At 32.4% G+C, this 17,342-nt stretch overlaps 1 protein-coding gene across 5 annotated transcripts in view; it reads right to left on the bottom strand.

The window, feature by feature from the left end:
* The window catches only part of dsx (doublesex), a 141,990-nt gene that overhangs the window by 54,542 nt on the left and 70,106 nt on the right, over window positions 1–17,342 (bottom strand). For 2 of the 5 annotated variants that reach the window (XM_076411922.1, XM_076411919.1), the window contains exon 2: window positions 15,492–15,635. In XM_076411922.1, the coding sequence (XP_076268037.1) occupies window positions 15,492–15,635 (144 nt within the window). Of the gene's footprint in view, window positions 1–6,265; window positions 6,622–6,819; window positions 6,902–15,491; window positions 15,636–17,342 lie in introns of those variants that run through there. The other 3 variants (XM_076411918.1, XM_076411920.1, XM_076411921.1) reach the window with 3 other exon arrangements.

Here is a 17,342-nt window from a genome sequence, read left to right as displayed (position 1 = left end):
CTACACGGTTTACCTTCGTATCAGTCAAAATGAATGGTTTTGGGTGGTCTATACTAACAGGCGTTGAAAGGTGGATCTATCTAAATGGTGGGTGATATGGTGTGGATAATTCCAGCCACAAGAAGTCATGATTTCGTCAAGAAGAGCCATCCACATTGATACCCAAACAGAACATTCAAGGCCATACAATATTGCTGTATAAGAGCAAGAAGTAGGGTATTAAGAGCTTCTAAAAGGGAATGAAGACTATTGTTTTAAAAACGTGGGCTCCGAACCACGGTCCTCAGCATTAAACCATAAGACATCCGGTCTTACCCAGCCTGGTTACTGGCGTGACTGGGATCATTTTCCTTGTCGGATTTTACACGCATGCCTAGAACAATCACAAATTTTAAACAATCACAAACATAAAGTTGAACCCGCGGCTATCGCAACAGTAGGAGGACCGTCCTATCGCCTTTACCCCTGTGCCACCAGAGTGGATATCTCTGTTACGTCACATATCTTGAATGTTATAAATTCCAAAGCAGGTTAACATGAATTTTAATTTCTTTCATCTCAAATAATAAAGATTCTGATATTATTTTTATCGCAGTTATAACAAAAATCAAGCTTTTTCCATATATAGTCGTGAAAATTTGCGATTTTTTGACTTTTTCAAGTTTTTTCTGTTATTTCCGTTATAATAATTGCAGGTTAATGAAAATTATATGAATTATAAAGAATTTTACAATGAATCAAATGGTATTATAACAATTCTTGTAAAGCTTTTAAGTTATATAATGAATAGCGGCATTTTGGAACGATGTAAGTATTTTCATTTCTGCCACATACCTCAAAAACTACACATCATAAGACAATTTAACATGGATTATACTTTATTTCACCCCAAGATATGTATATCTTTAGAGTATTATCTCTATCCGAGAGGTGAAGATTTTGAACACATTTTCCATGTTTAGTCGTGAAAATTTGCGATTTTTGCCACTTTCAATTATTTTGATGAAATTTCCGTTACAATTATTTCAAGTTAATGAAAATTTAAGGGATTTTAAAGAATCTTAAGCTTAATCGAATGGTACTTTATAGAATTTTACATAAACTTTAGTTTCTAGGGTAGACAATAAAATTCAATTTGTGTCAGGTATCTTGAAAACTATAATTTCTAAAGCTAACTTGAATTCTAAAATTTAACATGAACTTTTGCATTCTTCGCCCGAAAATACGTATATATTGAGATATTTTTGTTTATCTGAAAAATATCGCACTTTTCCCATGCCTCGAAAATTTGGAATTGTTTGTTATTTTCATATCCTTTGCTGATATTTTCATCTAAATGATTTCAAGCTAATGTAAATCACATGAATTATAAAGAATTTTATGTTAATTTGAACATTAGTATAACAATTTTCATAAAATCTTTAGTACTTAAGTAAATCAATTCAATGAAAAAGGAATTTTAGAAAAATGAGTGAATACCTCTTGATATCACGGATCTTAAAATTAAGGATCTTAGGGTAATTAAACAAAGATCCTCATTTCTTTCGCACCAAGATATATACGATTTACTTTTTCCATGCTGGTAAACCCATTTAAATAATTTCAAACTAACGAAAATTGCAGACATTATCAAGAATTGTGTGCTCGATCAAATAGAAACAAACAGATTATAATAAATTAAATGCCTCCCACAAAGGTACTGAATAAAATTACTAAATAAAATATAAATATCTATAAACTTCCGTGACCGCCATATTCGCCTGATTTAACTTCGTCCGAGTTGTGACTAATCCCTTAAACTTCAAAAACAACATCCAGAATATTAGGATGTATCATTAAATAGAAATAAACAGGACCCTAACGAAAATTCCTCAAAATCATGTAAAAATCGGACGGACCGACAACGCCGCGAGCCCCGTCACACTCCAACGCTAAACGAAATCTTGTTTATTTTAGAAACGTCTGGACAGCGACACATAATAATAGACAGGGTGCACGCTTGCCATTAGTCTCTCGAAGTAGTCGGCGTCGATCCCGGGACGTCGCAGGAATGCACCCGGGAGGGATTTTTTCGAGGGAATCGCGCGCCGGGCCTCCGCTTGGCCGCTTATGAACCGAAATTGTCGTCGGGCGGAGGCGGTCGCGGCGGCGAAAATGACGGCCGGCGTCCGTCTTTTGTTACGCACACGTCGTATGATTGACGGGCGATTTGGCAACAGGGCGCGCATAGTTTCTGCACTTAAATTAGGTTTGCGGGTGAGGGGATGGACGGGGCGGCGGGTGACACCGCTGACCGATATGAACGGTGGCGTGTATAAATCATTTGACGGAAACTCGTACAACCGATGTCTGAAATAGATCGACTTTTTTCCTACAGGTTACAGCAGGGGCTCTACCTGCTCCAACAGGGATTAATTTAGCTCCCAAATTTTTATAAAGTACTCAAGAATGATATTCGGCACCTTTTGGTCTTGTAGTAATTGTAAAATTGTAGATTAGCCTTAATAAACTTCAAGAAAAAATCTTACAACTTGTGACCGAATATTGTTATGCAAGAGGATAAGTTTTGCGTCTGTTACTCGATATTGTTGGTCTTTCTAGTCCCAATACGTCATTCAATTTCTTCAGTTAACATCATTAGACATCTGCAGCAATTCAATTAAGTTTTAGCAGCTCGTAATACTCAGCACCTTACTGATCCACACCAAGACATTATCGTCATGAATATTCAGCATCAAAGTCAATATAGATGGCCCTCTTAGACTAACTCATGACCTTCGATGGTTGGAATTTTCGTAGTAGATGTTGAAAGATTTCGAAATCATATTTTCAATCAATTCATGTGGTAGCTCTTTTATATAAAGAGTTGTTTCATCTGCTTCTGATAATTTCTTGGGTATCCCAGGCTTTTCTTTGTTATTAATATCAAAATCACTACAATTAAATCACTGAAACCAAAATCGATAGTTGGGATATATCGGAGCAGCATCACCATAAGCTTCTAAAAGTATATGTTAGGCTTGAATGTAAAAATGCTATTTTAAATAGAGAAACGTCAAAGACTAGTATCTACACTTCCATTATTATCGATAATGTTGCTGATGAAATACAAAAATACGTATATAAACAGATATTATCGGAAACGTTAGCAAAAGATTTAGATAACCATGCAAAACACTTTAATTACATTTAGTTTTATTAATATTTCTCAGCTAAATCCAGAAATTATTTTAGCTTATATGGGTAATAGTTACTTATATGTTAAAATTAATACATATACATCAAAGAAAATATTAAAAATAACAGAAACTGAGAAGAATTTTTTTTTATATAGTTTAAAGTCTCCTTTTACCAACTATGGGTTTATCTGGACTGGGCCGAAAGTTTAACGTGGGCTCCGAACCAGTCCTCAGCATTAAGCCTACCGACTGGCGAGTAACCAACTTTAGAAATCATCCCAGACATCCGGTCTTACCCAGCCTGGTTACTGGCGTAACTGGGATCATTTTCCTTGTCGGATTTTACGCTCATGCCTAGAACAATCACAAATATAAAGTCGAACCCGCGGCTATCGCAACAGTAAGAGGACCGTCCTATCGCCTTTACCGCCAAGCCGGCCGAGTGGATATCTCTGTTACGTCACATATCTTGAATATTATAAATTCCAAAGCAAGTTAACATTAATTTTAATTTCTTTCATCTCAAATTATAAATATTCTGATATTATTTTTATCGCAGTTATAACAAAAATCAAACTTTTTCCATACATATAGTCGTGAAAATTTGCGATTTTTTTGGCCTTTTCAAGTTTTTGCTGTTATTTCCGTTAAAATAGTTGTTACTCGATATTTTTGGTCCTTCTAGTTCCAATATGTAATTCAATTTCTTCAGTTAACATCATTAGACATCTGCAGCAATTCAATTAAGTTTTAGCAGGTCGTAATACTCAGCACCTTACTGATCCACACCAAGACATTATCGCTATGAATATTCAGCATCAAAGTCAATATAGAGGGCCCTCCTAGACTAACTCATGACCTTCCATGCATGCAATTTTCGTAGTAGATGTTGAAAGAGTTCGAAATGGTATTTTCAATCAATTCATGTGGTAGCTCTTTTATAGAAAGAGTTGTTTCATCTGCTTCTGATAATTTCTTGGGTATCGCGGGCTTTTCTTTGTTATTAATATCAAAATCACTACAATTAAATCACTGAAACCAAAATCGATAGTTGGGATATATCGGAGCAGCATCACCGTAAGCTTCTATAAGTATATACTAGGCTTGAATGTAAAAATGCTAGTATTTACACTTCCATTATTATCGATAATGTTCGTCCTTTCTCGGGTAAATACAAGTTGTTATTATTTTTTGGTTAATAAACTCAGATGTCTTGACTATAAATTGGGTACATCAGAACCTCTAGTAATCTGTGAGAGATCGTCAAATATGGTTGTGGTCAGTTGATATCATGAAGAAACTTAATACTATTCGGAGGTTTCGCGCATTCAAAAAAGAACATTGTAAATATCAGAGTCCTAAAGATTACTTAGAACCCTAGATGTTCATTAAAAGAAAAAAAAATTAAATCAACTATGGAAGATAATGATGCAATCAAATAAAGACAAAACCAAAATGTCTCTAGACAGTAACAGAATCAGTAATGATCTCAAATCAAAGAGAACTATCAAAATATTTTAAGACAACGTTAACAAAACCAAACCAACAAATGGGTGGCCTACCAAAGTACATTCAACAAAATTTGCTGCCTTAAGTGTTTAAAAACTATTTACACTGATACTTTTACGCACCCTTACAAATAGATATAACTAACATACAAACACCTAATATTTAATATATATTATTGTGATTATGATAAACTGCGATAAATACTTTTTCACAAAGTTATACATCCGAGTTAGAGCCGGGATAAAAGTGTATATGCAAACTCGTTCTTAAAATCTAGCTCTAAGTGCGAATTCAAAAAGAAAACAGGAAAAAACAAGGGATTCATGTGGCTTGGAGGTGACGATTCCGATATTGAAGATGAACGATGTGGCAAAATCATCTATGAGGTTCAATCAGAACTAATTCTAAACTGATCTTTAAGTAAAAAGGGTTGAAAAAGTTCATTAAGTTCAAGGATAATTCGGAGGAACCGGCAACATCGCCGACCTTAAATTTATTTGTTTTAGAAACGTTGGAACATGACTAATTATTTATTTAATAAGTAATCAAGTAGCACCGAGTCCGTATTGTTATAAAGCATAAGGGAAACGTGAGAAACGGGCCAGTTCTTGGAAACTTATCCAGTACTGCTAGAGTGTAAATTATTTTTAAAATTCGTTAAATTCGGGGATAATCCGGAGGAGATGGCAACGTCGCGAACCTCCTTAAACTTCAAACGTGAAACGGAATTTTGTTCACTTTAGAAAGCCCTGAACATTAGCGAGTGTATTCCTAATCAATAACCAAATACTATCGCGTCTAATAATAGAACATCAGAGAATTGTGAGAAATGGACCAGTCTTTAGAAACTTATCCAGTGCTGCTCGAGTGTAAACCATTTAAAAAATTTGTTATGCCCGGGGATAATCATGAGGAGATGGCAACGTGGCGAACCTCCTTAAGTTTCAAGCGCGAAACGGAATTTTGTTTATTTTAAGAACCCCTGAACATGAGCGACTGTATTACTAATTAATAACCAAATATTATCGCGTCGAATAGTAATAGAGTACCAGAGAATTGTGAGAAATGGACCAGTTCTTAGAAATTCATCCAGTACTGTTAGAGTGTAAACAGTTTAAAAAATGTGTTAAACTCGGGGATAATCCGGAGGAGATGGCAACGTCGCGAATCTCCATAAGCTTCAAACGCAAAACGGAATTTTGTTTATTTTAGAAAGCCCTAAACATGAGCAAGTTTATTCCTAATCAATAACCAAATACTATCGCGTCTAATAGTAAAAGAGCATCAGGGAATCGTGAGAAATGGACCAGTTCTTAGAAACTTATCCAGTACTGTTAGACTGTAAACAGTTTAAAAAATTCGTTAAACTAGGGGATAATGCGGAGCAGATGGCAACGTCGCGAACCTCCTTAAATTCCAAACACCAAGCGATATTTTGTTTATTTTAAAAACCCCTGAATATGAGATGACCGTATTCCAAATAAATAATGAAATAGTACTGAGTCTGTAATGTTATAGAGCATTAGGGTATCGTGAGAAATGGACCAGTTCTTAGAACCTGAAACGGTACTACCTACCTTGAGAGCTTAAAGCGTATTTTCTTTCTTCTACAATTATTCTTACAGTTGTATTGAAAATGTAAAGTAATAATTTAACTTATTTTACTTGTACTTTATACCTTTCTTTAAATAGTAACGTTACATGCTATATTACATAAGTAGTCTTTAGAGAAATCATAATGAAACTTAAGTTTAATAATACTAACGCTTATATACACAGAAACAAAAGAAAAATAAGAGCGAAATAAAGTCCAGTGGCCTTGTGCGCTTTCGGTATTTTTAGATGAAAAGATTGCACTTAAACTGTAAATTAACAGACTTGAATGAGGCTTCTCCGAAGTTGTTCGATCTTCTATCTTGGGTCATCTTCGTATCTGTATTCGTAAAAGAAAAATCACAAGTTAATATGCGGAACTCACTCCGTTATCGATTGAAAACAGTGAGAGCCAAAGAGAAATCAAATAAAATAAAAATCAAAGCAAACTAGATCGATTAGAAGCAATTGTGATTAGTGAAATTTTGAGAAATTTTGTTGTGTGAGTGAATTTTAATAATCTGTTGATCATCCATACTGACGGGATGAATGCCGCAGTTGTACGCCATCATACATGCTCAGATGATTCATTCTTGAATATTCATTAACAGCCCTCTTTCCTATATCAACAGAAAAAAAGTAAAACGTGATGGCATTGCGGTAGAATCGACAAGACAACAGTATCAGTCATGAAAGTTGTCGGAAAACTGAACGGTTTTCAGATAACCTTTACAATCTGACCAATAATTACTACGACTATGATGTAATAACTTTAGATTCATAAATATAATTTCGCCTCGTATTCTGTCATTAATTTCAACCTAAAATAATTGAAATAACATTGTAAATATTAAAAACTTTATATAACTATTCTTATGTACTTTTTTTAAACAGTATGTGTTGCCGTCTGTACCAAACATAATGTTGCGCTGGTGCAACGTTGGAAGTTTCTCGGTAAAAAAGTAAGAAATTTTTGATATTTCGATCACATGCCTTTATTTGCTCAGAATGTACATAATTGTTGATTATATGTATGTGTACCGATCTTGAGGCATGTCGAATTTTACACCAGAAAACTGCAACAGGCAAGTGTAATAATATAAATAAGTAGACCCAGGAATAGAGAATAAGAGAAAACTTCGTTAGAAGGAACATATTAAAAAGAAAATGACGAAATAATTGCAATATAAAAAAACGAAGTTGATTATTTGGAAGAAAATCTTAAAAATTATCTGTACATAATAAATTGCAGCTGTACAAGCTAATACAACGTGGGTAAAAGTCCCACTACCATTATGATAGCCTATAACTTTTCTCAAAGAAAAGATAAGTAAGTTTGGTTTTCACAAAAAGTTTATTTCATCTTTTTTTTATTATGATTGAAAAATTATATCGGCTAAATGGTGACCACGAATCGCTATGCAACGTTCGGAACTTTTAAAGTCATTTTTCATGACATTCGGCAACATCTGAGGCTGAATTTCTTTAATTTCGTGACGAATATTGTCTTTAAGATGTTAAATCGTTTGGGGCTTACTCACATAAACTTTTGGTTTGACAAAAAACCATAAGAAAAGTCTGGGGCTGTTAAATCCGGAGATCTGGCTGGCCATGGTAAGTCGCCACTTCGCGAAATTAGTCTTCGTGGAAAAACGTCATTCAATAAATGAATTGTTGAACGAGCTGTCTGTGCTGTGGCCACGTCTTGCTGAAAGCACACGTCTAGTCCTTGCTCTTCCTTTTTCAGGGACAAGAAAATTTGGAATCATTTCTTGGTACCGTTCAGCAGTAACAGTTACTGCAACACCTTGGACATTTTTAAAAAAATAGGGACCATACAGTTGTTTTAAGTGGACGCAATGATATTTCATGAATTAATTGAGGATTCTGTGTTCTCCGAAACCAACTGGTCTGATTATTGACGTGGCCACTGAGAAAAGAAATGGGCTTCATCGCTCATTATCAATTAAGACGAAAAATCTTCAATTTCACCAGACAGCCTTAGGATTGCATTTCTGTACCCAACTCCTTGATCAGGATCTCTCGGTAGCAATTTTTGGACTAATTGAATTTTGTTCTGAACATTTTTAAATCAGTTTTCAAAATTCGCCTTAAATTGCGTGTAGAAATGTGTAACTGGGAACCACGTTTCCAAATTGATGTTGCTAGAGACTCTGCAACACTATCGCACAGTAGAGCCACATTTTCAGCGTTACGAGATGTCCGTTGTCTTCCAGAACGAGACCTGTCGTTTGCTGAGTGCTGTTGTACCGTAGTGTCGAAAATTCTGGTTGTGGTTTTGAGGGGCACTGGACGATTAGGATATTTTTTACCCAATTTCCGCCGAGTGGCAATAATGGAACGATCATTTTCAATAAATATTGTTGCTATTTCTGCTCGTTCTTGTGGCGTAGACTTATCCATAATAAAATCTTAACGTCTACATAATACAATAGTTAAAAAAACTGAGCTAAACGTCACATAATCAAGATGGCGCGCTATCAAAATGGTAACGGGACTTTTGCCTATAACCTATATGGGCCTGTTCAGTTCACTTATGAGGATGTTCTGCGAGAAATAATATGAAAATAATACAAATATTTCAGAATAAAGTCCTGACGAATACTGTGGTTGCACCCAAATACTCTAAGCACATTTACTTACACCGAGACATTCGGATTCCAACTGTCAAAATTAAGAAATTCGTAACAAAAGAAGAGGAAAAACTTCACTATCATACAAGTACCAAAGTTCTGCCATTCCTAATGAACGGCGCTGGTAAAAACACATTTTATTTTTTTTAAGGCTAAGGAGCGAATAGGTTTTCCTAGATAAATATCCAGTTTTAAGTCAGTGTAAAGACAAATGGTTAGTTAGTCAGCAAAGGCTAGTAATAACATAATAAAAAATAAAAAAAGGCGAAATCATATTTATTTAACTAACTATGATAATACAAATTCATCATTAATATTAGCATACTTTACTCTTGCCCATGTTCCAATAGCTGAGATGTTCCGATTTAATAAAAAATTAATATAAAACATACCATATTATAGTAAAATGCTATACTTTTCTAACAATAACTTGTAGATTGTCATAGAACAGATTGTCGTTAACCAACGGTAGATGTTCAATGATTCTGAACTGTTAAGAAATCTATGATATGTATAAACCAACCTTAATCATATTATATTTGTTTAATTATATTGTTTATATATACACAAGATAAGTTAAAATAAACTATATCGATATAGGAATAAAACTATCTGTTATTTGTTTTATCTTCATTTAAAATGATAATATAGTTGTAACACTTGAAGGTTTATGATTATTAGTTGTCTTTACTGTTTACTGCTTTATTGAAAATATATTGATAAATATATATATACATTTTAACTTTTAACATGTTAGAACGTCTATAGCAACAAATTAAATAATATAAATAAGATAAGTCCTAACTAAACGCAAAACACTTAAAGAGAAGCACTACAAGTCGGGCTCACATAACATATTCTTTATATATGAGAGACTAGATCAATCTTCTGCAACCCATATAGTTTTAAACGTATGCTATTATATAATTATTTATGTTATATCAAAATATAATATATGTATTATTGGAGTTCATAATACTTACATTATTCTAAATAAGCGATGTAAATAAGGTTGTTAACATATTTTACCATATTACATCCATGCCATTCTACAAACTATACTTACAAAACTACAACATTTTACTAATAATCTATACTCCCACTTTCGCCAAATTTATAAACGAATTTTCATATCGTCCGTTGAAATTTCCTTTAAAAAAATGTAAACATATAATTGACCTAAAACATCTCGTGTCACATTTCTGTGAATGACAGGTCAGGAATGGGCAGCGATGTTGGAAATTGGATCATGCGCAAAATGTTCGCCAACAATATAGTGGTGTTTTTAATATATGATATTCAAATTACATTAAACCTAATTAATAACAATAAAAAAAACTTCTTCGTAACACTGTATGTCATCTCAAAAATTAGTCGTAATAATGTAGATCGAAAGTATGCAATTGTAAAATCTACAAAAAAGTTTGGGTCTTCAATAATATCAGTAGAATCTGTATTATATAAGCAACAATTATAACTTGATTATATTTTAGCTAATGATGAATGTTCAACTCATAGAACTACACAAGAAGAGGCATGTAATATGATCAATCTTCAGTATTCTTCTTATTCTTCTCAGGGAGATGCAAAAAAATACATAGAGACAGGGAGAAGTCATTATAATTGTAAATCAGTGCTATTACAATAGTTTACAAACAAAGATAATGAAGGAGATTCTTAGGGTATGCTTAATAAATAAAAAAAAAATAACCAGACACCAGCTTGAAACAATCTCAAACAATTGCTATAGCAAAAATGAAGCTTAGACAGAATGGATGAATTAACAAAACAGTATTCAGCATTGAAGATGAATCAAAACTGAGATATATTTCCTATGTTGAACCAATATCAATGTGGATGTCAGTGACATAGTACTAAGTTAATACTACCTTATCTAACGATACAATGACACATGACTGACATATGACACAGAAAAGCACTATATTTGTGATGTCATTTCCATTGAAATAATCGAAATATACTGAAAACTACATAGGTTATAAAGAATTCTCTGTTGAATCGAATGGTAGTATAAAGCTTTCAGTTTTCAAGTTATACAATGAGAAGTATATTTTTGAAGTAAAACTAGATTTGCTTTTTCTCCGTATCTTAACAAAATATTACTTCCAAAGCAATTTAACATGAATTTTCGTTTTTTTTGCAACTGAATGGAATTTTGCATGTATTTTGAGATTTTTATCTATATCCAAAACGTAAAAAAATTGGTACTTTTTCCATATAATTGTGAAAATTTGCGATTTTTTGCCATTTTCAGATATTTTACTGGCATTTCCATTATAATAATCAGAAGCTAATGAAAATTTAACTAATAATAAAGAATTTTGCGTTCAATACGATAGTATTAAAATTGTTACAGCCTTAACTTTTTAAGTTATAGAATGGAAAATGTGTTTCGGAAAAATTAGAGGATTTCGGTTTATGTCACGTATCTTAAAAGCGGTAAGTTCTGGAGCAATTTGACTTAAATTGTTGTTAATTTTACCCTAAAACGCATATATTTTAAGACTTTTAGCTTTATCTGAGAGATAAAAAAACTGACACTTTTTCCATGTATATAGTCGTGAAAATTTGCGAAATCTTGCCATTTTCAAACTTTTTGCTGTCATTTCTGTTCAGATAACCGGAAGTTAATGCAAATTTCATGGATAATAAAGAATTTTGCGTTGAATCGAACGATAGGACTAAAATTTTTATACAGCTTTTACTTTTTAAGTTATACAATGAAAAGTCTATGTTGGAAAAATGAGTGGATTTTAGTTTATGTCACATATCTTAAAAGCTGTAAGTTCTGGAGAAATGTGACATAGATTTTTGTTAATTCCACCCTAAAACGCATATATTTTAAGACTTTTAGCTTTATCTGAGAGATAAAAAAAATTGACACTTTTTCCATGTATATAGTCGTGAAAATTTGCGAATTCTTGCCATTTTCAAACTTTTTGCTGTCATTTCGGTTCAGATAACCGTAAGTTAATGAAAATTTCATGGATAATAAAGAATTTTGCGTTGAATCGAACGATAGGACTAAAATTTTTATGCAGCTTTTACTTTTTAAGTTATACAATGAAAAGTCTATGTTAGAAAAATGAGTGGATTTCAGTTTATGTCACATATCTTAAAAGCTGTAAGTTCTGGAGCAATGTGACATAGATTTTTGTTAATTCCACCCTAAAACGCATATATTTTAAGACTTTTAGCTTTATCTGAGAGATAAAAAAATATGACACTTTTTCCATGTATATAGTCGTGAAAATTTGCGAAATCTTGCCATTTTCAAACTTTTTGCTGTCATTTCTGTTCAGATAACCGGAAGTTAATGCAAATTTCATGGATAATAAAGAATTTTGCGTTGAATCGAACGATAGGACTAAAATTTTTATACAGCTTTTACTTTTTAAGTTATACAATGAAAAGTTTATATTGCAAAAATGAGTGGATTTCAGTTTATGTCACGTATCTTAAAAGCTGTAAGTTCTGGAACAATTTGACATAGATTTTTGTTAATTCTACCCTAAAACGCATATATTTTAAGACTTTTAGCTTTATCTGAGAGATAAAAAAATATGACACTTTTTCCATGTATATAGTCGTGAAAATTTGCGAAATCTTGCCATTTTCAAACTTTTTGCTGTCATTTCTGTTCAGATAACCGTAAGTCAATGAAAATTTCATGGATAATAAAGAATTTTGCGTTGAATCGGACGCTAGGACTAAAATTTTTATGCAGCTTTTACTTTTTAAGTTATACAATGAAAAGTTTATATTGCAAAAATGAGTGGATTTCAGTTTATGTCATGTATCTTAAAAGCTGTAAATTCTGGAACAATTTGACATAGATTTTTGTTAATTCCACCCTAAAACGCATATATTTTAAGACTTTTAGCTTTATCTGAGAGATAAAAAAAATTGACACTTTTTCCGTGTCTCGTGAAAATTTGCGAATTCTTGCCATTTTCAAACTTTTTGCTGTCATTTCCGTTCAGATAAACGGAAGTTAATGAAAATTTCATGGATAATAAAAGAATTTTGCGTTGAATCGAACTATAGGACTAAAATTTTTAAACAGCTTTTATTTTTTAAGTTATACAATGTAAAGTCTATGTTGGAAAAATGAGTGGATTTCAGTTTATGTCACGTATCTTAAAAGCTGTAAGTTCTGGAACAATTTGACATAGATTTTTGTTAATTTCACCCTAAATCGCACATATTTTATGACTTTTGGCTTTATCCGAGAGATAAAAAAAATTGACACTTTTTCCATGTTTATAGTCGTGAAAATTTGCGAATTTTTTCCATTTTCAAACATTTTGCTGTCATTTGTGTTCAGATAGCCGGAAGTTAATAAAGATTTCACGGATAGTACAAAATTTTGCGTCGAATCGAACGATATTATTGAAATTTTTATACAACCTTTACTTTTTAAGTTATACAATCAAAAGCGTATTTCGGAAAAATTAGTAGATTTCTCTTTACGTGACGTATCTTAAAAGCTATAAGTTCTAGAGCAATTTAACATGGATTTTCGTCTTTCAGCCTGAAATGAATATATTTAGAGATTTTAGATAATCGAAGGTTAACGATAATTATATGATTTATAAATAACATGCTGAAACATTATGTAATTTTTAACAGAAAATCTTAGTTTTTATATTAAGACCGCGAACTTCTCACCTCACCTTATTCGTATTTGAATGTAACATTCAAGTGAACGATTCTACTGTTGTTTTTTTTTAATGTTTTCAGATGACATACAGTTTAGTTTTATAACACGCTCATATTCTTTACATAATCAATTTACGAGGTCCCTCGGGCAGAACGGGTTTCGTACCCATAAACCGAACAAAATCAATAAGGGAATATAATTTTCAGAGTTCCATCGTAAAATAAAACACAATAACTGAACAATTAAAATATTTTATCGACGTCTTCGTATAAGGCGGACATATACGCCGACGTCGATGCCTGAGATCTTTTGTTTACCCAAGTGTTCCTCTTGTTGCTTACGGTTTCAAAGGTTTTTCTCATCGTCCCGAAGATTGCATGCTATTTGTGATATTTTACGATCATTCTGATGTTCTATATCGGTTGTTTTTCTTTAAAGTGATAGGACTCTAATTTATCAGATGATGAAAGCTGATTTTTAACTATTTTTATTCAGTATCCAATGAAGACAACACATCATGAAGAACATTAAAGCTATAATTCTATATTATATTTAATAAACTTAAACTTAAGTAGTAAATAATAACCACTGTATCTTCACAATCACATCACTATTGACCAATATCTATTTTGAAATGCGTGAAAGATAATGTACTATTAAAGATTATTATTACACATCATTGACGAAGATTGAAGCAATGACACTATATTCTATTCACCAAACGTATACCTTTATAAAAACAGACGAAGTTACTAAATCTGCTGTGAGAACAATTAATAAGAAGACCCACAGAAGAAGCGAGAAGAAAATATAATAAGCATTAATGCTTGTTTCTCCCAAACTTGAATATTAACGGGCTGAAAGAATTTAGAATGCAAGAGGTGCTAGACCTTATGCTGTCATTGAAATAATATATTGGTGATCAATCACTAACTATATAAGGAACATCCGTCCTCTAGAGAATACTTTTAGAGGAATCGACCGTTCTCTAATTTTATTTATATTTTATCAGTTGATGAAAACCTCCTTATTGTGCTATTATGTGCTATTCAGCAATCAAAGAAAAAGTACTTTTAAGAAGAATAAAGCTACAACACAGTTTACAAAACACGGAAACAAAATAAGAATTGCTTAAACGATATAAACAAACAAAATTACCGAATTTGGAGTGAAAATAATCAAGAAGAAGCTCACTAGGCATCATGAACCCCTCACACATCATCATCATCATCACAGAATCACATCATCACTGAAGCAATTGGTGGATATTTTGGAACAGGAATGGGAAAACATTCCAAAACTGTTCAGATCCTCTACGAATCTATTCTGCAAAGAATTGCAGCTATTTTAAAAGCAAATTAGTGCTGAACACCTTGTGCATGTCAGGTGTCCATATTATTTTGTCCATCTTCTGTACATGTTCACTGTAATATCGACCAATATTTCTTTAATAATGAAGCTAAAAGAGTTCTAATGCCAATAACTGAAATTACACCCCATATAGTCGTCCAAACAATCGATTTGGTAGCCAAACCACAATAATTGGTGTAGATTTCTTCAAGATATGATTTCGAGCATGTAAAATCACTGATTTTTGTAGATACAACAAATAATCAACAACAAACACCATTAAAAATCGGGTTATTGATAAAATGAGACCAGAAGAACATATAGAACGTAAATTTCATAACGCATCTTCATCTGTCAATAAGCTTTATTTCAATAGAAATTCTATCACTCTCTAAAAAAATACAACCATTACATAAAACCCTACTTAATTTTTTAAAACACAATTATAATGATTTTATAAATAAAATTACAATTACAATTAGAGTAACTTTAAAACTAAATTAACATAAATTAGGTACCAACCTTCGTCTATCCTCCTCGAGGCTTCCTCTAGGTCAGCACGGGCATCTTTCAGGATGGCATACATCAACGGCATCATTTCCCAGGGGTAGTTGAACTTTTCCAGCAGTTTCTGACAGTCGTCCAGGAGGTCTGCACTCTGGTGAGCTGGAAATCAAGATCGATATTAATTCAAAGTCTTGTCATGCCAAAAAGAACACTTTATATATATTGCTAATCTATAATAATATTGGCTAAATATGATTTGGGATCTTTCCCCTGAGACTATAAAATATATCAGCTTCTCTTTTAAAATAAAATCGACGTTGAAGCCCTATTGGTTAATTTTAAAATAAATATAACGATATTAAATTATGTAATTCGAATTCGTATTATCCTGAGGCCATAAAATCTATAACCCTCATTTTTAGTTTCTGCATAGTGGTTTCTTATGTGTGTTCTCACATTCATACAAGTTTTTAGGAAAGATAAACCAAAGTAACAAGTATAAATATCCATAAATTTAAATGTTTATAACACGATTTACTATCTGTTTCTCTTGTTTTACAACAATCAATAAATTGTTACTGTGTTTCATAGAATTGCATGATTTTAATGTTGTTGTAGTTTATATTATTTGAGTTTGTTATTTATTTCTGTGACATCTGTTTATTATCTGGCGGTTTTAGCATTAATTGGACGCTGAAACGCGCTTTTAATTATTGCTGGTAAGTGGCATTTTACTTTATGATGATTGATGGATTTATATAATTTGATTTACACATCGAGGATAAGTGTGAAACGGTTTTGTGTTTTGCTGTTTCTAGAAATCATTCCTGTGATGTTTCATTTCCTTATTTATAAATCGGTTTGAGTGTTATTGGGGTTAAAATCTCCAAAAATATATATAATTTTCTACTTCTCTTTGATTGCATAGTCAATTGATTCAAATTGTTATGGATTGTGGCAAAGAATAACTACAATACAATCAAGAACTGTTTAGACATCGTCGAAAGGATGATTTACCCTAACACCCTGATATGGATGAAGATCATCAGAAACAGAGGAAAAAAATTGTCAAATTATGGAATTATGAACTAGTGTTAGATTGGAAAATATCAGCAGTCATTCCCTTGAATAGTGGCTCAGAATATGAAAGTGAGTGAGTAATACCAAGACATTTACAATTATTATAGTGGATATATAGGATTTATATGCATAGTTATGTGTGTAATTGTTCAGAATATATATGAGCATTTGGCTCAAATGTATGAGAAGAGAATGAATACTAATTGTTTTCTAGATATGTCAAATGCATTAGGGAGAATGCAGTGATTAGTTATTAGTAACAGAAGAAACTAATGAGAAATACAGTGATACCACAATGATATGTCAATAAAACACTGCAGCGGAAGAAACAAGAACTAAACATTTTTTAGTTTTCTATTTTAATTACTCTTCATGAGTCCACAATTTGCCCTATTGGCAATAAGTATTTCTTATATCTATATTATAAATACATGGCATGTAGAAAATCACTTCATTAAGCAATCTTCTGTATAAAATATTATCTTAATGAATTAGTCTTATTCTAAAGTCAACATATGTCCAGTAATCAGATCAGGTGGTGTTAAACGTTTTAGTCTACGCACTTCGCTATCACGTCGCATATTTAGCTGATTAGCGAGTACATTGGGATGCACTGACACTCTTTCGAAGTACTTCACACAAACACGTTGAATTACACTCGTTATAGGTTCTAGAGGAATATCGCGTTGTATCACTTTATTTGAAATATGGCACGGACCATCAACAATGGCATGCAACACCTTATTTTGGAACCGTTGAATGGATTGATTTGGATTCCATATACCC

The sequence above is a fragment of the Rhynchophorus ferrugineus genome, unplaced genomic scaffold (assembly GCF_030347505.1).
Source record: "Rhynchophorus ferrugineus isolate W39M unplaced genomic scaffold, kcgeb_rfMv2 rfM8, whole genome shotgun sequence".
Classification (NCBI taxonomy): domain Eukaryota; kingdom Metazoa; phylum Arthropoda; class Insecta; order Coleoptera; family Curculionidae; genus Rhynchophorus; species Rhynchophorus ferrugineus.
This window is presented reverse-complemented; position numbering and strand designations above follow the sequence as displayed.